At 41.9% G+C, this 25,226-nt stretch overlaps 1 protein-coding gene across 1 annotated transcript in view; it reads left to right on the top strand.

The window, feature by feature from the left end:
* The window catches only part of Cad74a (cadherin 74A), a 70,230-nt gene extending 47,472 nt beyond the window's left edge, over positions 1-22,758 (top strand). Inside the window, exons 30-41 of the mRNA XM_077677077.1 lie at positions 769-889; positions 2,582-2,836; positions 5,877-5,989; positions 7,141-7,311; positions 8,743-8,831; positions 9,789-9,881; positions 10,957-11,089; positions 12,249-12,373; positions 12,506-12,537; positions 14,649-14,679; positions 17,270-17,299; positions 17,426-22,758. Of these exons, the coding sequence (XP_077533203.1) occupies positions 769-889; positions 2,582-2,836; positions 5,877-5,989; positions 7,141-7,311; positions 8,743-8,831; positions 9,789-9,881; positions 10,957-11,089; positions 12,249-12,373; positions 12,506-12,537; positions 14,649-14,679; positions 17,270-17,299; positions 17,426-17,513 (1,281 nt within the window). The 3' untranslated portion in view covers positions 17,514-22,758. The remainder of the gene's footprint in view (positions 1-768; positions 890-2,581; positions 2,837-5,876; positions 5,990-7,140; positions 7,312-8,742; positions 8,832-9,788; positions 9,882-10,956; positions 11,090-12,248; positions 12,374-12,505; positions 12,538-14,648; positions 14,680-17,269; positions 17,300-17,425) is intronic.
* The last annotated feature ends 2,468 nt before the right edge of the window (positions 22,759-25,226 follow it).

The raw sequence follows: 25,226 nt of genomic DNA, 5'->3' as shown, positions 1-25,226 counted from the left end.
TCATAGGCATCAGCATGTCGAAGAATTGGCCATGGTCTGCTCTATAATGAGCTTGGCACTGGGGCTGCGATACGAAAGCTTTGAAACTGAAATGAAATTGTTTAGGGCTCTTTACAACATAGTTGTGTGCCGTAACATTGATAATCAAATCATTGGTTGCCTTGTCTCGCTATGGAGATGTAGTTAGCAAGGGTCATGACGTTCCTTGCATGTATATATTAGCAAGGAGTCTGGCACTGGCATCAATACTACTGACTCAAGGCTGACTGTGTCAATATTGGAATTATGAGGAGACTGCAGATTTGCATTATCTTTGTAACTGGCTTGGCTTGTAATGTTTTAGTGAGCATGAAAACACCTGAAGCGCGACAAAAATTATGACAAAAAATGTTTATTTGCATAGGTAGAAAATAAGAACACAAGTTAGAAATGAGAAAGTGAAATAAGGCTCTTTTTTTTTTTTCCCTAGCAGGAGGTCCATGTAAACATTTTTCTTCTATGATTAGTCTGCGATTCTGATGGGCCACGCGAGTTATTACAAAAATATTTTAACTTTCACAATAACCTCAAAAACAGATATTTATGGTTTCACTACTATGTATTTTAAAAGTATAAATTGTCAGAGCAGTTTGCATTAGTTATACACATATGAAAAAACGTTTGCACTGCAGTCAATCCCACTGACACAGTTCATCTGCTGTTATTAACTGGCATTATGAACTGTTCCCTTCTTTCGTTATCTTTTAAAGTGGCACTTTGCTCTTCTAGGATGCTCAGCCAATTGTAATGAAGATAAAAGAGGAAATCCCCATTGGAACTATTGTCGGCAAGGTGAAAGCTTTTGATCAGGACATTGGAACAAATGCTTTTATTGACTACTACATCGTAGGTAAGTCATGAGTGTTAGTTATATGTTATAACTATATAACTGTTTACCATTTTTGTCAAAAGCTCTTAAAACCACTGCACTTGAAACCTAAGAGATCATACTCCTGCAAAATGTTTTGCTGTATTTAATAATCTTGAAAACCACCCAGTGACAATAAAAAATGTCGCCATAATTAAAATCTTCCTGCTGCATTCCACGGTTTAACGACTTCATTGAATGTTTCTCAGTCGTATTTCTGCTGGAGGCGAAGGGCAAAATTGTTTGGATTGAGGACATTTTCACTGCATGGTATAGAAACCCTGGGGTTTAAATTATTCCAGTCTTTCACTACAGCATAGCCCAAGTGTTACTCGAGTACGTGAAATTTTTCTTTGTCATGCCATTGAGTGTGTAGCGTATTGGTAGACCCAGCGGCTTCTCTCAAAGCTACCCGCCGCGGTGGCTCAGTGGCTTAGGCGTTGTGCTGCTGAGCACAAGGATGTGGGTTTGATTCCCGCCCACGGTGGCTGGTTTTCTGATGGAGGCGAAAAGCAAAAACGCCCGTGTGTACAAGATTTTGGCGTGCGTTAAAGATCTCCAGGTGGTCAAAATTAATCCGAAACCCTCCACTACGGCGTGCCTCATCGGCTGCGCTGCGTCGGCTTGTCAAGCCCCAATCAATCAATCAATCAATCAATCAATCAATCAATCAATCAATTGATCGATCGATCCTTGGCACCGGTCATTAAATCGATCATTACAGCTCAATAAAGTTTGGTGGCACCGGTGCCACCAAACTTTAATGAGATGTAATGATTGATTTAATGATCGATCGATCGATCGATCGATTAATCAATCCTTGGCACTGGTACCACCAAACTTTAATGAGCTGTAATGCAGCACCAGTTGTAATTCAGTTTAATTCAGCACCAGTTTAAGTATTGGCTCAATTTTTTCTAGTACAAGAGCATTTTTATCCTATAATTTTATTTTGCAGCATTGTTCCCTACTAAAATACAGAAACATTTTGTAATTTAGATTTTTATTTGCTTTTTACAGTATGACCCATGTTTGCAAATTTTGCTAATTTTACAAAATTTTGGCTTTTGCTGAGTAAAATTTTGTGCTAGAACCTCTAACTTTATATTTCAAATCATATCATTTGAAGCTTCATTTTTATGTATTTCATAACATTTTTATCATTATAGTTCATCTGAATAACAAGAACGTAACCAAAACCTACTGGAAATCAGCATTTTTTTTTTCAATATTGCGGAGCTAATTGAGCCCCCATCTTTTTGTGCCCTCAGTGCTTACACCCCAACAACTTTTAACAAAAACTTTAATTTGGTTCAGCACCGAGAGGTCTTAATGTATGTGCAGTAAAACAATAATGTAAGAACATGCAAGTGTCTGATTAGTTTCTGAACATCTTATACATGCCATGGTTGCTCAGTAATGGGTAAAATTAACTCAGAGGATGGTGGGTTTCATTCTCGAATGTGTTGAATGTTTTACTGATTGCAGCAAAAAAGAGAATCTCCTGTATGTACGAGATTTCACCGAATGTTAAACATCCTCAGATAGCCTCAGTGGCATAAACTACCTGAGGAGGCTGAACCACCTTGTTTAGACCATTTAATTTTTTCTAAAATTCCATTCAAAGAGTTGTTTTTGTTCTTAGTTCTTACTTCTGGCAATGTACCCTTCCAGGCGGCAACATGGAGAACGTGTTCAGCATCCAGCGCACGGGCAACAATGAGGGCGAGATTCTGACCAAGAAGAGGGTCGACCGGGAGCAGAAGGACCGCTACCTCCTGACGCTGCAGGTCAGCATGCCCTCCAAGCGGCTGGAACAAGTGGACGCCACCTACAACCCCGACGACAAGACTCAGCTGCAGGTCGACGTCAGGGTGGAGGACGTTGACGACAACTCGCCCTCGTTTGAGAAGCCTTCCTATGTCCTCGGTAAGGGTCGGTAAATATTCGTGTGACACTGTAATGCCTAGCCTCAAGTATGCAACAACTTTTACATTGTGTGTGTGGCTTCATGTGAAGTTCACGTTACCACTGCGGACACTGCACTGTCTTGAAATTAAAAGCCCTCAATTTGCTGTAGCCAGCTTTGCTTAGTAGTAGTGGCACAGTGAAACCTCTTTACAGGAGACACTCAAGGAACCCGGGAAACATGTCTCTTGTAACCAAGGTCTCTTGTATGCAATGTTGCTAACATGGTAAACATAGGAAAACCAACCAAACCACTTTCATTCAAATGTCTCTTATAAACAAATGTCTTTTGTAACAGTGTCTATTGCAACAAGGTTTTCCTGCAATAATGAAATCCCAAAACTATGAAATTCCTGTGCCAACGAAATATTTCCAGATCCCCAACAAATGTACATCGAAGCCCATGTATTTCACAGCTCTGCAACAAAATGTTTTTGGACAGCAATCCCGCATTAACAAAATTCTCTGCAAATCCGGTTGGCATTTTATCTATCCATTTGAGGCTAAAGGTGTCCAAAAAGTGCTCAAATGCATTTTTGCAAACTCAAGTAGCTTCAAGTGCGTAGTAAATTTCGGCCACAGTGTGCGTGCATGGCCGCCACCACATTTGTTTACGAAAAAGACTGTGCAGCAGGCGGCCGTGGAGGCAGACTCACAGAGGCACTGTCAGGGGGTGACACGCTACACTAGCTGGCTAGCGCACGTGTGTTCGTTGTGTGTGTGGCAACTGGCCCATTTTCTCTCGATAAGATGCCTCTACCAGCCCACAAGTGGAAGTTTTTATCGCTGCAAGATAAGGCAGCTGTCATTGCCCAAGTAAGTGGTGCAAGGGGAGGACGGGAGGATAGCGCCAACGAGTGGAACCGCATGCAGCTCACTCACTTCCACTTAAGCAAGCCCACCACTCTTTAATGGTGGTTTCCAGTGCTTCCAGCTTCGGTGCATGCTATTATAGCTGATATAGCGGCACTATAGCTGATATAGCGGCTGATATAGCAGCTGATATAGCGCTATAGCTTATATAGCAGCACTTGCGAAGCTTCCAGCTTCGCAAGTGCTGCGGTGTTAGTGCTTTCTTGTCAAGAAAGCTTTATCTCGGTGTCTAGGAGGGTGAAGCTAGACAGCTGGACAAGTTCATTATTTTTATCATGTCCCAAAAGACAAAAAATAAAAGAATGTTACACATTAAAAAAAATGAAGGAAGCTGAAGCTCGCACTAATGCGTAAGACTTGAAGGTAGCGAAGCTGTACACAACCTTCACAACCATCACGACGGTGTAAGCCCACAATTGCAGCTGATTTGCTTCTTCTTCCCTGCCGCAATGACCTTTACTCCATCTTTGTTGCTATAAGTGTGAGCTTCCTTCATTTTTTTTTTTTTTTGGAAGTGATAATCAGTGGACATCACCTTGGAGGGGCGTACGCTATGACGTGTCTTTCTCATTTCGAGCAAGTGTTGCCTCGCTCGATTACGGTGAACGCTGGAGTGTTCTATTTTTTTTTGGGGGGGGGGGGGGTAGGGGGAAGTCTTGGTTAATCTTCCTAAGTGGTCTAGAGTGTGAAGACGGGCTAGTTGGTTCATACTGATGGCAAAAAACAGCGCAAAGAAAGTGAACGGAAGACGAGAAACAGACAAACAAACACCTGCTTGTCTCTTTCTCGTCTTCCGTTCAGTTTCTTTGCGCCGTTTTTTGCCATTCCTAAGTGGGTATGCTTGGCTTGACAAACGTGCGTTGAGGACGCTGGGCAGTCGTTGCGAGGCACGCACACATGAGTGCTTGGCATTTTTTTGGTATTTTTAACTGCGGACACGAAACTCTAATGATTTGCTTAACAGCTTCACTGTTAAAACAATCAACTTCAGAAGAGCAGGCACTTGGGGCTCTATCAGTAGGTAGCTGGGCTTTCTTATCTACAGAGCAGTGATAAGGGCAGCTTGGGCCCTGTCACGTGATCACGATGGGAAAAGAGAGGCACCAGGGCCAGGGGGGAGTTGGCCCAATGCCAACGAGATAAAAGGCGCTGCCCAAAAGCACCTTCCCCTTGCCGTTTGGCCTCATGTCACCGGAGCAACGCGGGAAAGCCCATAACCACTAGCGGATAACTCGGATGCACGTTTTTGAACTTTGAAATACTTTGAAAATTTACTCGAAATTTTTTACTAATGCTATATGATTCAAAGCTGGATCAAATGGCACATTATTCACTTCAGTATTTGGGAGTTTCGAGTATTCGCAAACCCCTTTGTATGAAGTGAATGCATTTTAGGGTGCACATTAAAAAGGACTGTTAACATCTAGCACCAGCTTTTTTTTCTTCCTATGCGTTATAACTCGGGTAAATGATCCATAAACACTTTGCATGCAAGAGACCTTGCTCACCCATATTAGCCACAGTGCCTCACTATGTTTTGATAATGCTGAGAGCACGGAGAAGGGAATGTTTAAGGAAAGGGATCTGCTAGGCGGCGACAGCGTGTGCAGGCAGTGTGATAAAATCACGGTCGGACAAGGAGGAAATGCAGTTTCTGCAGAAAATCATGTAAATGATGGCAACACATCCGACATGTCATCTGTCGTGCTGCAGCGAAAACAGCGTTTTTTCCTCACCCGCGTGACTTTATCTCTCCGCCCACGCTTGCTGTTGCGGCCACAGAGCAAAAGTTAAGGTGGTGAATCGCATCCGAGTGGCCTTGGACCGGAAAGCTTCCTTGGAAAATTCATGCAGCACACGTTTTGCCTTTGCCAACTCATGAGTGAGAGCGTAGTGGCTGTGTGCCCGACACCGTGACTTTACTGGGGCACCCAAGCGAGCGCTGTTGTGCTTCCTAGACAATTCTTGCTCCGTGGCTGGGAAGTAGTGCTAAATTTTGGATTAAAAGGTGTTCCTCTTGCCTTTTAAGCAAGGAGTGTAGCAACAGCAGCAACACATTGCTGAGCTTCACTCATGCTCACACACGTGCTTTGTGTTTAGTAAGATATACCATGTGTCTGTCCTCCAGGTATACGAATAAATTCTGAAATCAACAGTGAACTTCTCACACTCAAAGCAAAGGACCCTGACAGCTCGTCAAACATGATCATGTACTCCATCCGAAATGTGACTTACTACAGGGTGAGTTTTTCTACCCCCTTCCTCCCTCCCTTTTTTTGCTCTCCGAAAGAATTAAAGTAACGGGTGCCCTTTTGGTGCAATATATTGCTGCGTGTGACATCACTGTAGCCTGACTAGTTCAACTGATGTGAGTGTCTTGAAGGGAACGTCTTTTTTTTTTTTTTGTAAATAAATTATGGCTGTTCGAAGTAGTTCTGAGGCCAACATGCTATAAGTGCCCAGAGGAATCAACTCCAGAAAAATAATATTGTGCGTTTAACATAAAAAAGTTATTCTGCAGAGTTCGTGTAACTTCACCACTTGTGCAGATGCAGTTGCCACGTAGGTGCAGGTTCAGGAACAATGCACAGCATGTTATCAGTGCTACATGCTGCAAGCCTGAGCCCTCCTGCATTCATTGTGCATGCATCATTTCTTCAGCCTCTTCTTTAGTGCATTGAGAGCCTTCAGTGAGACACTGCAGAGCTCCACAGCCAATCAAGCAAGCCAGAAAAACTTTATTAGTACTGAGTATGCACATGGTGTGTTAGCTAGACTTTAGAAGCCTTTGGAGGGTGTGCAGCCATGTATTTTTCCCTAGGGTTGGTGACAGAGCAGTCAGTATGTTGTATGAGCCCTTTACCAAGAATCAGGGATTTAGTCCATTCAGTGACCTGCATGATGCAAAATATAATATTCAGTCGGTAAATACCCATGTATGCGAATTGTCATTCCATTTTCAGCCCTGTTACATATAATAATTATTGATTATATATAATAATAATTATAGCAATATCATTTTAATGGCATATCAACATTGATTTAATGAGTAGGTTGGTCCGGTATAAGCAGGCCGGTTTTCACGCTTGTGTGGTTTTAAAGTGAAAGAGATTTCAGAAGAGCTTGGGTAGCTTTGTTCGGGCTATTTGAGTCTTTAACAAGGGGGCAATTAATATTGAAATATTTGTGCAATGGAGTTCAGTCTTTGCGCAGTGTCATTTTTGTTTGTTCTAATTCATCTGCATCACCAAAGCCCATTTTAACCCTCGCCTTTGTCTTGATTTGTAACTCTGTCTTTCCAAAACACATTGAAGGTTAGATCTTTTGTTTTTCAAGGAATATGTTTGGTTGCTGCTAATGTTTTCGTAACTGACCTTCGCTGCCTGTTTCAGCCGTCATCAAAGGAGTCCATGCCCGTGATGGGTCAATTTGAGCTCGATGCTCACAAGGGCACGCTGAGAAGCATCCGAAGCTTGGGGAAATACCGGGATGGGTATTTTGACATCACTGTGGAGTGCCAGAGTGCTCCCGGTCCACAAAACACTGCTGTCACCCACGTCAGGGTGGGTATCACTTGAAAGTGTATGCACTGCCATCTTTCTTTTGTTCTTCTAACCGGGGAACTACTGTAGAGTCAAAAGCATTACTGGGCTACTTAATAAACTTGGGGTCTGTGTCTGGATATCTGTCTCATATAAGGAGTGGAATCAAGATTTTACTTTTCAACTCTGTTGTTATCAACCTGATAATTGGCATGAGACACCTCAGAAGGTACACGTACCGAGAGATTTCATTGATTGTAGGGTTTAACGCGCCGACGCAATGCAGGCGATGAGGCGCGCCGTAGTGGAGGCCTCCGGATTAATTTTGACCAACTGGGGATCTTTAACGTACCGAAAGATTCTGTGCTTTCTCTATGAAAATCCCAGTGTGGTAGTAGAGCTACCACCAGCCATGTGTAGCTGCACTGCTTGGAAGCGTGCAAAAGCCTGCTATTCTTTTTTTTTTTTTTTTTTAAACTTTGTATTCCTTTAATTAAATGAGCTGCAACTGGGTGCTCTTTGGGGATGTGTTAAGAAATATCAGCAAACTGACTAGCAAGCAAAAAATTGGCTGGTATCATTTTTTTATGTATAACAATTAATGTGCGCTGATGTTGAAGTACTTGTGGCATGGACACATTTGTAAACAGGGTATTTTAGTTTTTATTTGCTGTGCCAATAAAGCTACAGATTATTCATAGTGAGTGCTTTCTGCAAAAAGTAGTTGTTGGTGAAGCATAATGCAGTCAAATCCTGTTATAACAAAGTCCACTTGAACAAAATTTCTGCCAAAACAAAAGATTGCTGAATCCTTACTTGTTGTGCCCATCAAAATGAATAATAATAATAATAAAGCTTGCAGATAGCAAAGTCGTTGCTCAAGCCTTTATTTACTGACACTATAGTTTGTTTGCCCCATCAAAGAAGATGAGGTTTTGGTACGTCAGTGCGCTTTTTCACGGCACAAACTGCAGTTGTGAGTGTAGCCCTGGTGGTTCCTCCCCTTCCCTTTTCTGTCATTATGAAAAGTTTCATGCCTGCCGCAGTGGCCCAGTGGCTAAGACACTGTGCTGCCGAGTCCAAGGATGCGGGTTCAATTCCAGCTGCAGCGTCTGCTTTTCAGATGAAGGCATAAAGCAAAAACACCTGTGTCTCCAGATTTCAGCACATATTAAAGATCCTCAGGTGGTCAAAATTAATCTGGAGCCCTCCACTATGGCATGCCTCCTAGCTCAGGAGTACCTTTGGCGCATAAAACAACAAAAAAAGAGGCTTCATCTACGATTGTGTGCACGTGCCCCATGAATTTTGCTGTAGCAGAATTTGACTATGTGTATTGTAAATGCATGCTCAGCATGCCTGCAGTGACATATATTGGAGTAGAAGAAATAAAAGCATTGTGTCTGAAAGAAATTATAAAAGGAGACCTTGTTTCTTGCATTTGCACTCTAGGCTCACATACTGCACGATTCAGACCTGATGAAGTTCATCTTCTACAAGCAGCCACAGGAGGTTAGGAAAGTGATCCCGCAGTTTGAAAAGTAAGTTCGCCTCGACCTTGAAGTTTGCAGGCTGGGACGTCAACAAAGTAAACGTGTAGCGTGTGCTGCACTTCCGTATTCATCTGGTGGTGCTTCGCCAGGGAGCCTCTTTAATGGACTGGAGCCGCGAGAAAGCCAAGCTGCAGTTAGAATGCCTTGGACACTGTGCATACGAAAGGCGGGGATTTTTTAATGCATGTAGTTACTTATGAATCAGCTGACCAAACAACTTTACTTCACCCTACCCACTGTGCCACATCCTTCCACTTTATCATTTGGTTTAAATGCATGAGCCTAGTGCAAAAACATACAATATGCTTTTTGTCTTTGGTTTTATAATATGCTTTCCTGGCTGCCCAATAGTAAGCACACCTTGTGTAAAAAAGAAAGGACTGGAATTCCTAGCAATGTCAGTTTCAAAGTACCTATTTCATTCCCTGCAGTGCCTAAGGTCAGCCTGTGACAGGCTGATGGAAATGGATATGAAAATTTGTATAGTGCAAGTTACAGTTGTTTAAACTATACCACATGATAACAAGCACATCCATGGCGGCAGTTATGGCTTCCCCCCACACTTACACACAAGCCATGACCAAACTGATTCCCTTTTCACTTCAAAACGAATGTCTTGTCTGCTGTTGTGACTTTCTGTTTCAAGCATAGGTGACTAAAGGCATTCTTTTTTTTTGTTTTTTTGAAAGAGAGAACACCAGTGTCATAAAAAAATTTCAGCCCCGCCATGCTCATTTTTAGTTGCAGTCATATTGTCTGCTTTCAGTCAGCTTTGCCCACTCAAATAGGACACCCTTTAAACGGACACGAGCTTATATTACAGCCCCAGACAGCAGGCCTAAATGCTCAGTTGTTGTGCCCGTAGTTCATATTGATTTTGACGGGTGGGTAGTTTGAGCGGCTTAGGCAGGTCGTGACGCTTCTTTCTCGCACATTTGCGTGCAGGGACTTGAACCAAGCTCTTGCCAGTGCTGTGACTGCCAACATTTACGACACCCAGTATTCTACACGAGAAGATGGTAGCCTCGACTTTGACAGGTGAGTACCTAGTCCAAGTTGGGGATCAACTTGCAATAACTGGATTTAAAAAGAAAAGTGGAAGGCTAGGTTGGTATAATGTCTTACTTTTTATTAGAATTTGATGGCTGTTAACGTATTGTAGCATTGTGTAAATTCCAATTCTGACTTGCCATTTTCGTTTGCCAGGGTTTATTATGGAGAAGGATGTTGGACAGGTTATTGATGTCTCTACAGTGCACCAGGAAGGGGGCATTGGGTACTGAAACTGTCGAAAGAGTAATTTAACAATCTGTTTTTAACCTCTAGAGGGAACTGCAATTCCCAACCTATCACTCTCACTGCGACGCTGTAGGTTTTCAGAATTCCTCCACTGAAGGTCATGCCGTGCTTTGTTGATGTAGTGCGTCTTTAGTCAAATGCAAAGGAAACTTTCAGTCATGCCTGCTAGGGGGATGGGGGGTAAAAGAATTCTGCACTTGTATCTTCATTTATTACTCAAACATTACAATTTCATGGCTTCCCTGTTAGTGTGACCTAGTTAGTGTTAGTGTGACCTGGCAAAAATGTCTTTACTGCATCCTGTTAAATTGGAGCTCTGCAGCCAGGCCCATTGCAGTGGCAGAGCACCAGAGGCATTCTGCTGCTGTATATAATAGAATTTTGGCTCTGGTCGGGGCTGTTTGTTCTCAATTTTGCAAATGATCCAGGAGTTTCTTGGGGATTTAGTGTTGTTAAAAAAATTATTTAATTATTTGTGATTGGCTGCTGATGAAGAGTTGAGCTGGTCATAAATAAACTTTTTAGTGGGGTCAAACTTCTAGGAAGTTTCCAGGTTATTCTCAGGGTTTAAACTAGCCTTTGAAGTCATGTAGGTTGTATTTCGCTGGCAGCAATGGACACAGACAGAGCCTCATGCACATTAAACATTGTGTCTCAAGTTGTCCAAATTAATGTGGAGCCTTTCATCATGAACCCCTATTCTGCTTGAGTTGGGAGCCCCAAGATTTGATTTGGGCTGGTATGCAAAGTTGCAGGCTTTGTTCGTACTGTGTGCATATTAAGCGGTCACGCATCATCTTCGATCTCCCCACAGTGCCAGCTCGTGCTTCCAGCTCCTTGAAAATGGGCTTGTTGTGAGTCCTGACATGGTGGCCAAGATGTTGGACATGTCATCGTCACAGAAAGTTGAGGCACTGTACCACAACTACAGCATTGTAGGCATTGAGGTGAGGGCTTTGCATATGCCATGGTATATATTTTCTTAGGCTATATTTTTTATGGAGACAAAATATTAAAAAAAAACACCATGTTTGGCACTGCTCAAAAAAAAAAAAATCCAACTATACTCGGTTACAACTCAAGAACGGCACCACCTCATGTAGTGTATCACTCCGCCAAAGCGCCGGACCCGTAACGTCAGTGCACGCGCGTTTTGAAAGGGGTTTGCCATGAATGCGTGATATCGTCTGCCTTTTCTCACGCAGTTTGTTTGTCGTCACTGGAGTCGTATATAAGCATATAAAGTCCAAAAAAATCACGGGAACGGCTCACGCCATGTTCAAAATATTTCCAGTAATGCCCTACTTGCGCCGCGCGGAGAAACATCCGGCTACGGTGATAAGGCACAGCGGCAACTTCCGGTGCCGTTCTTAAGTTGTCACCGAGTATAGTGTAAGTTACTTTGGAACTGTGTACTTTTGGTGCACCTCATAACCATGGTATTGTTTCGGCGTGTAAAACCCCAGTTTTAGTTGCATGTTCTTGTTTGGTTAAAAAGGAATCTAAGAACACCGGGACTTGAGTTTTTTGGGAATATATATATATGTATATATAACTTTAATCTTATTTTCTTGCAACTGAATACAATTTATGCTGAAGTGAACACTTTTGCATTTGCTTTAAATTTAGTTCGAGGTAACTTAATAATTAACAGTTTGGTTGTAACTTAAAAAAAAACTAGTGGACAATTGGTGCATTGGTGTGGTAGAAAAAGGGGTAAAAAGAGAATTTGAAGGCATGTTTTGCATTTATGTGCAAAAACCAAGAATTGAATAATCATTACAAAAAATGACCCAGAAAGCAGGAAGGTAACTGTGCTATACTAGTATTATATTTTTGATTTCTATCTTTGCTAGTTTGCTCTTTACAGTCTTTTATCATTTTTTTAGGCCATGATACCTCTTTTAGGTGTGTGGAAAATTTTGCATGCGTTTTGCATCCAATGAACGCCAATATTGATCCTCAAGGCACTGTGTGCACAAGCATCCATCCTTCCTGCCGTGCTGGTTTCGGACGTTACTTGCTGTTTTAGTTATTGCAATTTCTGTACATCTGAGTTTCATTGTTTCCTGCTTCTTTCCCCACTTTGCTTGTTCCTGTGTGCAGAAGTGTACGCCTGGAAGAAACCCCTACAAGATGAAATGGACTGAGATATGTGTCCTCATAGTGGCCTGTCTTATTGCCGTGATGGGCTTCATACTAACTGTGATACTCTGCTTCGTTCGTGCCAGGTGAGTTGACAAATAATTTTGTTCTGTGGCCACCTCTTGGCAGGACTTTGTGGTGTGTGCTGCGCTATGTTTGCCACGATTTTGATTGTTTTGAGTGGCTCCTAACTGAAAACATGTGTGCTTTTATTGCAGCTACAAGGCTGGCCTGAAAAGAAAACTCAAACGTGAGATAGTTTTCATTTTGCTTCATTTGTGTTTTTTTTTTTCTTAAAACTTCACCGCATTTAGTAAAAAAGAAGAAGGCTAGAATGGGTGGCCCGTGGAACCGCCTGGCAGCGAACGGAAAATGAACGATGGTATGAAGTGGCAAAAGAAAGATAAACGGGGGAGGACAGAGAGAGAGACAGAGAATGATGGGACGGCGTAACGTAGAAAGAAGTGCGAAAGGCACTGCTAGCAGAAATACAACAAAGGGGTGGTGTGGGAGGCAGTGCGGCATCGGAGTGTTATTGGAATGTCATTGGAGGACGAGAAAAATGACGGGGAAAGGGGGAATGACTCCTAGTTTCTCAACTGAGATGCGCATTTCCAGTTGAGTGAGCTGTTGTATGAAGCGGGCTGCGTCTTCTATTGTGTTGCATAACCCATTGTTTCTATGGGAAGTTTGCTGGGGTCACGGTGAACAATGTATAATAGGGGTTACACTGTGTAAAGCTTGCTTAATAAGGGTCCCAACAATCAGAAATATGCATACGACTGTGTTACTGCACTTTCACAAGGGCATTATTTGCAGTTAAGAATTTTTCCTCTTGTGCGAACAGATTCGTGTGCGAGGCATTACGTTATTTCAGCGAATATTTTTAAAGCTATTGACATATGCTAATGGGATGACTTTGGATGGCGTGCTTTCACACAGTTATATGCTATGATGATGGAAAGTGCTAATATTGCTCTTTCATTTGGTTGGAATTTTGTTTGTATAGCTGATTTGACCAGCTTTAAGGAATTTTTCAGCATTTGCAAATGGCACGAAAATTAATTCTTTGCCAAAGGGGAGTTGTTCACACTAGTTGTCAAAGAGGAGCCCTAATTTGTCCACATAAATGGGAACGTGTGACTTTCAATTATCAAAGAATAATTTGGTAATGCTACTCAAAATCGTGTTATTGCAGATACCTAGGTAATGTTTGCAGTCAATTGCACATGCAGTCATGCACAAGACCTGAGCGAGAAGATTATAAGGGGAAGAATTCAGTTCCTGAATCAGTCAACACACGTGATGCAGAAACATGTGGGCACCTTTGTAAACAAGTGCAGAAAGTTTAAGCATGAAGAAAAGAAGAAAAGCTGTTTACAAGTGTGGTCGCAATTGTCTTCTACACCTGGATGTACCGTAAAGTTCCGAAGGAATGCCCACTGAAAGTACAGTGATGTCAAGTGAAAAATATGGGGTGAGTGAACCTTCGGGTCAGATGCGAAAAACTACAAAAAAATTGGCCACACCACCAACCAAAACTGTGGAGATATCAAGAAAAAATACAAGATGAACGAACTTTCGGGTGAAGTGCAGAAAGGACAAATTAGTGACCACATAAACACATGAATAGATGATTCGCGTTTATTTTGTTCACTCATCGGCGCTAAAGCCATTGATTTTAGGGGGTGGGCGATCTTTAGGGTTTTTTAGCAAATTGAATAATTCGCCCCTAAAGGGGGGTGGGCAACGTTTCGAGGGAGGGTGTTCTCTCGGAACTTTACGGTAACTTCCATGTGCTAATGTAGGATAGTTATTTCTTACGTCACAGTGAGAATAAAACATCATGCGCAGCTCATTTATTGGTATACATACTAACAAAGATGCGACAACTGCAATGATGTGGCCATTTGAAACCTTCTTTTCCCACGAGTGCTGGGCCAGTGTGTAGAACACCTGATGTGTGGCAATGCATGCAGGCACACAGGCAGGCAAGGTAAGTTAACATGCCTCTCTGGTTGCAGATGCATACATGGGGCTCATGTACACTCTGACCCATTGTGTGAACTAGAGCTTTGGCACACAAGTCTGCAATACTGTCCGAAACAAAATGTGCAGTGGGGAGCTCTGTGTGTTGCAGCAATGTTCTGGGTGACATGGCAAAGAAAAAGCCTGATGCGAACGCATATGCAAGTTATAAATGTGTCAGTAACATCCCTTTTGGTTGTTTCACTAGTCCAGTACATGCTGCTGTATTCGTAGCTGGGAAAAGCTTACTACTATAGTCGGGTGCAAAAGATACCCTTGCTTGACACTTCCGAGTCTGTACTGGGTTCACTGATTTTGTATCTTTACTTTCAGAGCGGGGTCAAAGGCGGCTCTGTGAGCAGACGTGAGTGGTGCTTTTTCCTTTCCAGCTTACTTGTGATTGTTGCTGCAACTGCCCATTTTGCACAAGTTACCGTGAAGGAAGCCAGTATAACTGAACTTGTCAAAATGCCTAGTCATGTTTGGTTGAAAGGACTATAAAGACCAGGGGATAAATGTACCTAGGTATATCTTTGTACTGTTTGATAATGTGGCCTTTGTGGAAAGCTATCAAGCATGCTCATTTACAAGGGTACAGCCCTGTATGGTCACATCATTGAGTGCACTCAGTTGATTTAGATGCATTAGTTGCAGCTTGGCTGTAGCATTGTCCTGCTGTTTTAGCTCCTTTGGTTCAAGAACATGTAGAAGGCCATGGAAAAGTCTGACAAGAATCTTTCTATGGTGTAGCTGTTGTAAACTACTAGCACACGTGTTTCTTTCTTTTTTTTAATGTTATACCAGAATATGTTGCCACCCTTGCTTTTGTTGCATGTTGTTGTAGGCAGTTTACATCACGCAGTCTCGTAAAAGTTGTGTTTTCTGTCAGGCATAGATGAGGCATATATCTTATAGCATGAATTTGGAAATGAATATATTGTATTCTAGAGGAATCGGGCAATTATTTAATATGGTAAGCTGTAATTCTGTTTGCAAAGTGCACAACCTGTAAAAAAAAAAAAGAGAGAAAAACTTTAAGGAGATGTTCAGACTTTGATGAAGTGATCAGTTGAAATATACTCGAGTTCGATATAAACAGGTTAGACTACTGCCTTGGACTTTAAAAAAAATTAAGAATCTCGATGATCACATATGATACAAATTTTGGGACAATACGAATTTGAAAAATTTTTTGGCCAAAGTGTAGAGTATTTAGCCGTATAGAACAGGCTAAATTTTGGGTGTTACACACGCATTCCCAAGATAAATAATATGAATCGACAAGGGCCTCTATGGCAGTAATATGATCTCAGAAAGTGTCTCAGGCTCGCATTCTAGAACTGGTATTTGAAAATTAATTGCACCATTATTGACCTCTAAGACCATGCCAAGTTTTGATTTGTTCACTACCATAGATAATAGAGAGTTTTAGCATAGTGGGTACCGGCCGCAAATGCTACGGTGGCGGGTAGCGGGGCCCGACTGGGCAGGTGCACGTTCGTTCCGGAAGGGTGAATTAGTTCTGCGCATGCCCGCGCATTCGCTCAGCTGAGGGGCAACCTCCTCGCCCTCCCCGCGCGCGCCTATGCATTCGGGTCCCGATAGCCCGCCACCATAGCATGAGCCTCCGGTAGCCTCTATGCTAAAACTCTCTAATTAGCAATAGTGGTTTTAAAACCAGTAGTTCAACACCGCCACTCCTGTAACCATTTGATGGCTGCAAGAATTCTAGGAAAAAATTTCTAAAGGGAATGATAACACAAAATTCCTAAAACATAATACATTGTGCGTGCACGCTAGGATAAAACGATAACCCTAACTAGTTTCATCGTGATAACAAACTTGGTCTAAAGTGAGTTTTGAAAACAATCATAATATAAGACGGCATCCCGGTCATGAAGCTGGCATAACTCTTGCTCCAGTTTTTTCCCACATTGAAATGATGAGTATGTGAGTTTTATTTACCCCTCAGTAATGAATGTAGTTCCTGTTTTCAGTCACAATAATGCAGCCCAAAGATGTTTCACTGGGCACCTCCGCTCCATTTGCTGGCTGACACGTTTCTCCTACTGCTTCTGCCGGTGGAACGTTATTCGCTATCTGATCGCCTTTGACACAGCTGAGTGTAACCTTTGAGCAGTGTGATGAAGATAAAGTAACTCCACTTATTAGAAACCTCATAAATATGCACTCAGTCTGTATCGCAGATTAAAAAAAACTGCACAGATAGACTTAACTTGCATCGCAAATCAGATTTATTGTGCGTCTAACACAATAACAGAAGAAATTGATGCATGATTTGTTAAGCCTTTCAGAATGCATGCCCAGCCAGGGCATCCTTTGAAATAGACACTGGCTCAGCCTGCTAAAACTGATGCTTATAACTAAGCATTGTGTTGTTGGGGCAGCACAACGAGGACTCAGCACTTGCAAAGTGCATATTAAATACCAGCCCCAGGCTGCTCATTGGATGTCCTTCCAGCTTGTGTATCTCATAGCAGGCTTTCCATTCAATGCCGGACAGCATCCGTACAGCATCCGAACAGGAAGCGGGTGTCAGTTTGCTTACACACTTCGACACTCAGGCTATTTCAGTCTACTTGGCTCCCCTTTTTGGTATTTAATGTTCACAAGCATTGTGTATCTAAATATTGTTTCTTGAGCAGCTGTGGGTCCCTTAACCACTATCTGTCTGAAGAACCTAGTTTGGGAACGACTAGTTTATAGCAGTGTGGCTAGGAATAGCGTAAAGTGAGATGCACACCTGGGAAACTAATGTGCATAACCTTAATGTGCAAAACTGTAGCAGGTGTAATGAGAAGATTAAAGTTTGCTATGCGGTGGCTTTTTTTAGTTTAATTTGTCGGGATGTGTCATGGAGCTTGATAATACGTACTCACTGTCTTTTGATTCTTTCGTTTGTCTGATTTTTTTTTTATCTCTTCTTTGTGCAGACCAGCAGTATCCATGATATCCCTTCCCAGGTATGCCTTTTAAGACCTCCAAATGTATGCAGTTCAGTTACTTCTTGCCAAGCCGTATTGATGAGTCACATTTGTTTCATAATTATAACTAACCATTGCACATACTGTACTTCCTTTCCCTAACAGCCACCAGCGTATCTACGAGTGGCAGGAGTCTAATCGAGCCCCTGCATTGGATGCCATGTCGTTCAGAAGCTATCCAACAATGAGGTGAAAAGTGTCTCCCTTCACCCTGTAAGCCCTGCCAGCATCATAACTGCACCACAGTGGCTGCAACTTCAGCCATGGGGATTGAGAGAGAATCAGAAGAAAAAAAAAGGAATGCACCAAGAACAACCAGATGTGTTTTCAAGGCAGGCTGCCTGTCAGGAAGGAGGCTTCTTGAAGCGATGCCTTACAGGACAACCTTTGCACGAGATGCGTGTGTGAAGTTTTGAGTGCAACGAAGTGATTGAGTGCAGTGCATGCGTGCATGCGCATTGACACGGCGCAGTGCCAGGATTTGTAAGCTTGCTTTATCACATGCTTTCTTGTAGAACTTACACAACGAGCATCTCCAAGACATGATGGTTGCCATAAAATTTAGTGCATATTTTATGCCACGAAGTTGATTGCCTGTTGCTGTGCAGATTGCTGGTTCAGACATTCTTCTATGTGCATTCCACCTTGTAATGTTTGCTGCTTCATGCTGTTTAAGAACTTTCTAAATGTGGTTGTGCACAACTGTTATCGGGGCATTTCATTCAATTACAGCGTATTTTGCACACAAACAGCTTTAGTGCTTATTAAGCATGATTTGCAGGCTAAAAACATTTTGTCATGCCAGAACGAGTAAAGCGTGAAGCATCTGCGTTTTGTCAAACAGACACTCACGAAATGTTACATTTATGATTACATTCGAGTTCCACAATGGTGAAACTGCCAAGGAGTATCACAAAAGCTTTCACTGTGAATGGAATTTCTGCTAATTCAGATAAAGGAGTACCACCTGTGTCTGCCCGGTCTGCCACAATGGTGAAACTGCCAAGGAGTATCACAAAAGCTTTCACTGTGAATGGAATTTCCGCTAATTCAGATAAAGGAGTACCACCTGTGTCTGCTTGGTCAAACCATGTTTTTTTTTCATTTTCACTATATTTTAATCATTAGATGGCATGTTTATTATTATTTAACTCATGAAGTTGAAAATGTATGCATAAAAACTCATTCTAACATGCCAGTAGCTGGCATATTTGGAGCCTAGATTATTTGGTCCTTTAGCACAGTTTGTCAAGGTTGCACTTCACAGTAAGCATGTGTCTGATACGGCATTTGTAATGCACAGGACTGACACAATGAAATCTGTCATTGCAGCAGTCCTGTTAGGGTTGCCAGTGGTGCTGAATGTTACAATTTCATCTCATTTCCACATTTTCTCTATGGCACAGTTGTGACCAGCTACACTTTTTGTCCCATTTTGGCACCAGCTCTGCTGTTTGTAGTGAAATTTGGGAAAGAAAAAGTGAAGCGGTATATAGACTGTGCATGCAAAAGTTCAGAGTGGGATAAAATGCTAGTTCCTGCATATTGCATGACAGAACACAGAGCCTTCATTTGCTGTGACCCCTTGACCTTTCTCAAAAGTTCCTAGCTTCTGCACAACGCATGGCCTACAGAGTGGGTGCACAACCTTTTTGAGATGGACTCTGCACTTTAACGTAGTTTCAAATGCCAAAAATGCTGGGTGAAAAGAAGGAGTGCGCAAAATATATGTACCGTCCTGGCTGCTGCTTCTCATCCTGTGTCTATTTTTGCATTGCACTTGTGACCATGTCCATCTAACTTGTGTGAATCGCCATCCTATCGTATTTTTATTAGGTGGAAAATTTATGGAGAATACTCATTGAACTTACAATATTTGCTGCCACTCAGTGAGCGCAAGTGCCTAGCAAGTTTGAGACCTTTCATGTGCAGATTTACCCATGGTTGTGCCGGCAGTACTTTGTGCAAGGGCTGGCTCGCATAGATCCAGTAGGGGGCTCATTGCACGGTGATTGTAGTGAAGCAATGTGATACCACCGATTATGTTTCCTTCGTGCCTTTATGCCATGTGGGCACCCAAGGAAGTAAAATATGGGTCCAGACAGCTGATGTTTTGCCATCGCAGAGTTGTTGCTTTCAGATGTTTCGTTGTTTGGAAATGAAATGTTGTGTGCTGTGTATGCGTGTGTGTACACATTTTCGCCAAACCTGGAAAGTATTTCATTTTGAGAGATAGTACTATTCCCCATCCCAGAACTCTATTTTTTGGTTCCGTCGCCATTGCCATAAATGCATCAAATGTGTACACGTACTCAGTCATGAATTCTTGAAGCCTCTTTTAGTTGCGAGGCAGCTTTGAGCTTGTGTGGTCATTGTATTGAAACAGTGCCTGGAAATTAGATTGAAGAGAGGAAAAAAAATCTAATTCTGCCTAGCACATAGACAAGGTCTGCTAACTATGTTGCATTCATGTGAAAGGTTTAACTGATCAGCTTCATGTAAAATATTAAAAATTAACCATTAACCTGAAAGGTTTATGTGGACCATGGGGCACTTACTTAATCTGCTGCACCAGTTCATTAAAGTGTCAAAGTTTGTGCTTACGAATGGGCTTTGCATTTTTGGTATGAGTAGTGTGCCGTCACACAAAAGCTCAAGGAAGAATGTAGCTTCGCTGCATGTGTTTGTTTCATGTCTTGTATTTGTTTAGATCTGTATGCGTTTGTCAATTATTTATGGGTAAGTCTAGCTCTGAAAGTGTAACACATCTATTGCATGTTTGCCTTTGCTTGACAATCATTCAGGTGAAAATGTTCAAAAACTCTTTGGAGGTGCTTGGAGGAGTGTCTAAGGAAGTCTAAAGTCTAAGCAAGTCTAAAATGGAAGTCTAAGATGAAAATATAGTAAAGGTATGAAATTGTGTTACAGTTTTTATGTCTGTTCAGTTCAGTAAAATATGATAGTATATAAATGCTTTTTCTTCTATAAATGCTTTTTCTTCTTTCCAACTGTTTTGAGCTCTTGTTGAGACCGTAGATTTTACTGAGCCTAAATATACAAATAATCTAAGATTTTTTTTTGTTTATGAACAGTGCAAGTGCTTTGTTTTTATGGTAAGGCATTCCTGCTGTGAAGGACCCTCTTTTTAAGTTTTGTGCTACCTTGAGTAAGTCAACAATCATTCTATTTTCAGTTATGGCATATACAAATTTATTGCCTTAAATTAACCTGTTGGAGCACATTGAAATTTCTGATTTACATTTATGGCTCTGGCTGTGTTGTATTTTTTAAATATTGGTTGGTTTCTATGAGTTGCATGCCTGTGACTTCATGTTTGTATGCCTTGGTTAAAGGCCTACTAACAAGGCATACAAAGGCGTAAGGTTGAAAGTCAGTACTCCTGGGGCTTTGTTCTTCCAGTTTTTCCTTTAAAAAAAAAAAGCATTCTTTCTGGGCTGTAAACACTTGTCTTGGTCAAAGGTTTGCAAACATTTTGCGCCTGCTTTAGGTTTCACACACAATGCAGTCCACTCATTGTGGCACGAGAAACACAGCAGATTCCAGTCCAGAACTGTAGCAAGTTATTGTTCTACTGAGGCTGACACATTACGAGAACTTATTATTATGCAAAAAACAAAGAAGTTATAGCCAATATTTATAGTGGTTTATAATTGGATAACTTTGTAGTAGCATGGCATATCAGGCACAAATAGATAGTAGAAAAAACAAAACCCAGGTAGAGAAGACACCTGCATCGATCATGTTGTTATATGTTTCACTTTTCCTTTTTGCCTGCACTTTATCATTACCACAAGAGGCTTTTCGCTATCAGCTAACTCTCACACTGCTTATGACCTGCGTTTAAAAACAGCAGAGTGGTATCATCTGGCAGCCTTTTGCATTCGATGGTGGCATATCTCCTGCTCAAAGCAGTACCAGGGGCTTTACTGAATGATAAAGCACCAGTTCTTCATCTGAGATGGCAGCACGCATAGTGCACCATGTACCTTATTTACGTTAACAGGGCATCTGTTGGGGCTAGTTGGTTATGCATAGCTTGAATGGAAAGCGCTTAAACTTTGACTGGTAAACAAGGACGAGAAAAACTACAACACAGGACGATTGCGCTTCGTCCTGTGTTGTAGTTTTTCTCGTCCTTGTTTACCAGTCAAAGTTTAAGCGCTTTCCATTCAAACCTTATTTACCATCTCTCTCTCTCTCTCTCTCTCTCTCTCTCTCTCTCTCTCTCTCTCTCTCTCTCTCTCTCTCTCTCTCTTTTACTTCGTGCTCCAGTAGCACGTAGAAGTGCTTGTGTGCTCTGCACCTTATATCACCAGCACTGATAAAAGCAGTTTGGAAGAGACAGTAAAAAAAAAGAGAGAGAAAGAAAAGAGAATTGCATGTCAAAGTGTTCATTCGATCAGAGCAGGTCTTCACTTTGACGCTTCCAGCAGCTTGCCCTGTCACTCTTTTGTGATCCCAGAGTAACTCCAAGTGCGAGGTGTCTGCAGGTACGAGGTGGGGGCTGCTCACCCTTGACCTTGGTCATATCCCTTCACCACCTCCTTACAGTTCACACCTTACAGTACAGTTCATGGATGGCATTTCAGCTGAGGCACTAATGTGGAAATCCCATTATTAAGATGAAAACGGGGGTGAAAGGGGAAGTGCATGAATCTGCCATTAGCGTCTTTAGTTGCACGCTAAAGAATTTTGCCAAGGAGTCTGCTAATTTTAATGTAGAACTGAAGTGTGCAGTGACGGAGGGCCAACTGTAGCTCTAGACACTAGTGGAGTGAAGTGCGAACGTGGGTACAAGGGCCACCACTCTCTTCTTTGTAGCCACTTTAGCTGGGATGATTGTAGGGTAACATCTGTGGATGAGAATGTTGTAAATATGTAAAAAAGTTGTGTCTTTGTTTTGTGTGATTTGTTTGCCTGCTGTTATTTGGTAACACGTGCCTATCAATGTAGCTGTATGTAATTTCAGTAAAACTCAGTATTTATTTTCTCGTAATTTGCGTCCCTAAACTACGCATCATTCATGTACCTCGACAGTTGCCGTGCGACGCAGTTATATGCCTTAGTTGCAATCGAAGTGGTCTCAACAGTGAGCAGTTTTCAGGTGTTCTTAATTAACAGCGGCCATTTTTTGAGGCTGAACACTATGCTTATGTGTTGCAAACATTATAACCACTAAATTCTTAAGGCCACTTTTGTTTCTCTTTTGCCCTTTGTTCAAGGTTTGTCTTCTGGCAGTGCATTGGCATGTAGTGAATGCGAATGTATATTTATATTCAAGTTGAGTGTCAAACATCTAACCCTTTAGATTTTTTCTTTTACTTCATGCAGTGTCTTGTAAAGAGTAGCGTAAGTCATATTGAGTTCTTGTATGTGCCTTGTATGTGCCACAAATAAACCTCACTGCTTCAGTCCTTTTTTTTTTTTTTTTGCTGGTAATCCTACACAGTTCTTAGAGCCAATCATTGTCTCAGAATGACAGCAATTTTTTGTTATGTTGCATCTGTTCTTAACAAATTCTGAATAACAGAATAAAAAAACATTATTATGAATAATTTTACCTTCTTCTTTGGGAGTGTGTATGGGGTACATTGCCACATTGTGCAGTCTTGCTAGAATAATAACATTGATCTAAAAATAAAAACGAGTGCATAAGTTTTGAAATATCTTTCCAGGGTTTGTACAGGTTCTTAAAAACCCTCCAAATTGAAAATTGAGTTCTCAAGGGCCTTGAAAACCTGGAATCTCTTCCTTCTCCTTGAAAACCCTTGATTTCTTCGGGCAACAAGAGGAGACCTGATTACGTGACCGGGTTTTCGTGGCTCATATCAGTCTGGCCCTACACACTCCCCATCCAAAACATGCTTTTTACAATTTAAAGCCAGCTTTGGGGTGTAGTAGTGCTCCTTTATGCAGATTTTACAATGTAAAGTCAGCTTGGGAGCACAGGTGTGCTGCTTTATGCAGTGGCTCGTACGGAACAAAATCTCTGCCTCGGACAAGACAGAAATCTGTGTAGTTCCCCTTCCAATTTCCCATACTGCTTTGCGCATTGCATCATCCTGTTAGTATTCATTTTACATATCTTCCCATTGCTGTGCTCTGCCATAGCTATGTCCCACTATGTTTCAAGAACAAATGGTGCTGACACTCCAGGATGAAATAAAAATGAGCACAGATAAGCAAAACTCTGAATGTGGGAACACAGTGCATCTAGCTCCAATATTTTATTTTGACAGGTGTGATCGGTAGGCAGAGCCAGTAAAGTAGTCAATACCCCCTCCCCACCTTTGCCCAACACATCAACGTTATCTTTCAGTGGGCTTCCTGATTTGGTGTATATATTCCCCCAGTGTTTGTTATCAATTCATTTCTTTTTAATTTTTTTTATTTACGTTTGTTCTGTGTCAGAAATTACTGCAGCCCACTTTCATTGTTTACGTGCATCACACTTGAGCCGTCATCCTATTCTCTTTCATGCTTTCAAAATGCTCTGCCATGGTATGCACTTATTTTTGCTCTTTCATGCTCTAAGGGCCAGGTTGACAGGTTTCTTCTTTCTGATGGCAGCTATGTCACCCTCTGTGTAAGTCTGATTTTAATCTTAGAACCATTTGTCACACTTGCTTTATTTCTTGCTCCTACTGATGTTTATTAACATGGCACACATGAGAGCACTGCGTTGTGTCTCTAAACACTTGGTTGATAGTCATCACTAGTTTTCGTTATTGAACAGGTTTTTCAGAAGTTGCACTATGTTTTTTTTTCTCAGTGCACAATTGAGCGCAAGGTCTGTGTGTGGGCACCTAGTGCAATGCTCTTTGGTGCCCATTGAGCTTCTTGAGCATAGCTGACATACCTATATAAGCATAGCTGACATACACACAGCCGCTGCTGTGTGGTCAGCATTGGTGCTCACTGAGAAATTTCCCTCTGGAACACGGGGTAGTACTAATCATCCCAAAAGCCTTTGTACATATGCCCGTGTGGTGCACCTACAAGTTCGAATTCATTGCCCATACATGCATGCACATGTAGAATTCAAGTAACATGAGGAACGTGGTGTTGTTTTATGTTTCCTTGCTCACGCATACATACTACTGTGAATTGGTATCCACTGATGTCTCTATCATGGCAGTTTAAACAGTTTTTATGCTTGACTGGGAGCCAAATTTTTTAGCAAAAGTCTGTATGCACTCATTCAAGTACATGCATGCACAATATGTATAGAGAAATCTTCAAATTGCAGAATTGTGCGAGGTGGTGTCCAGGTTTGTCATTGCGCATATTAAGTGCCTTCCTGTTATTATATAGCACTGCCATACCAAAAACCTGTTTTCACGCCCTCAAACCATCAAGCCCTCAAAGACCATCAAAAATTGGAGATTTTGAAAGTGAAATTGATAGCATCCTCGATAAATACGTATGCACCTGGGTTATTCCCAAAACTGGTGCCTTCTTCAGCGTTTAGCTAAAAGTTGATGAAGGGGCTTTAATTGCCTTACGACGGTGCGCACCGGCATGGAGCGTTGATCGAGGACAAACTTGGCGGTTCTAACTAGCGCCATCCCTTGGGCTATGAAGCAACTCGTGAAAGCGTTGACAAGTTCCAATAAAGCAACACAATATAAAGCAATAAAGCAACGCAAAGCGCTACTACAAACTGAAATATATTGAAAGCTACCACACAACCTATATACCCCTAGCTCACACATGTGCGACAATGTACTCCTACTAAGCAACCACCTACAAGCCGCTTCTCGTCTTCTAGCTGAGAACCGTAACAGCAGGAGTGCCTGTGGTCACGGCTTTTCACTCAGCTACGGCAAAATATGCGGGCCCTTCATGCATGGTCTGGGCACTCCAGTGACTGTATGTGACACCT

This window comes from Haemaphysalis longicornis, unplaced genomic scaffold (genome assembly GCF_048455015.1).
Source record: "Haemaphysalis longicornis isolate Haplotype H1 unplaced genomic scaffold, Haemaphysalis longicornis Haplotype H1 scaffold_1, whole genome shotgun sequence".
Classification (NCBI taxonomy): Eukaryota; Metazoa; Arthropoda; class Arachnida; order Ixodida; family Ixodidae; genus Haemaphysalis; species Haemaphysalis longicornis.
The sequence above is the reverse complement of the archived record's forward strand: the minus strand, read 5'-3'. Positions and strand labels throughout refer to the sequence as shown.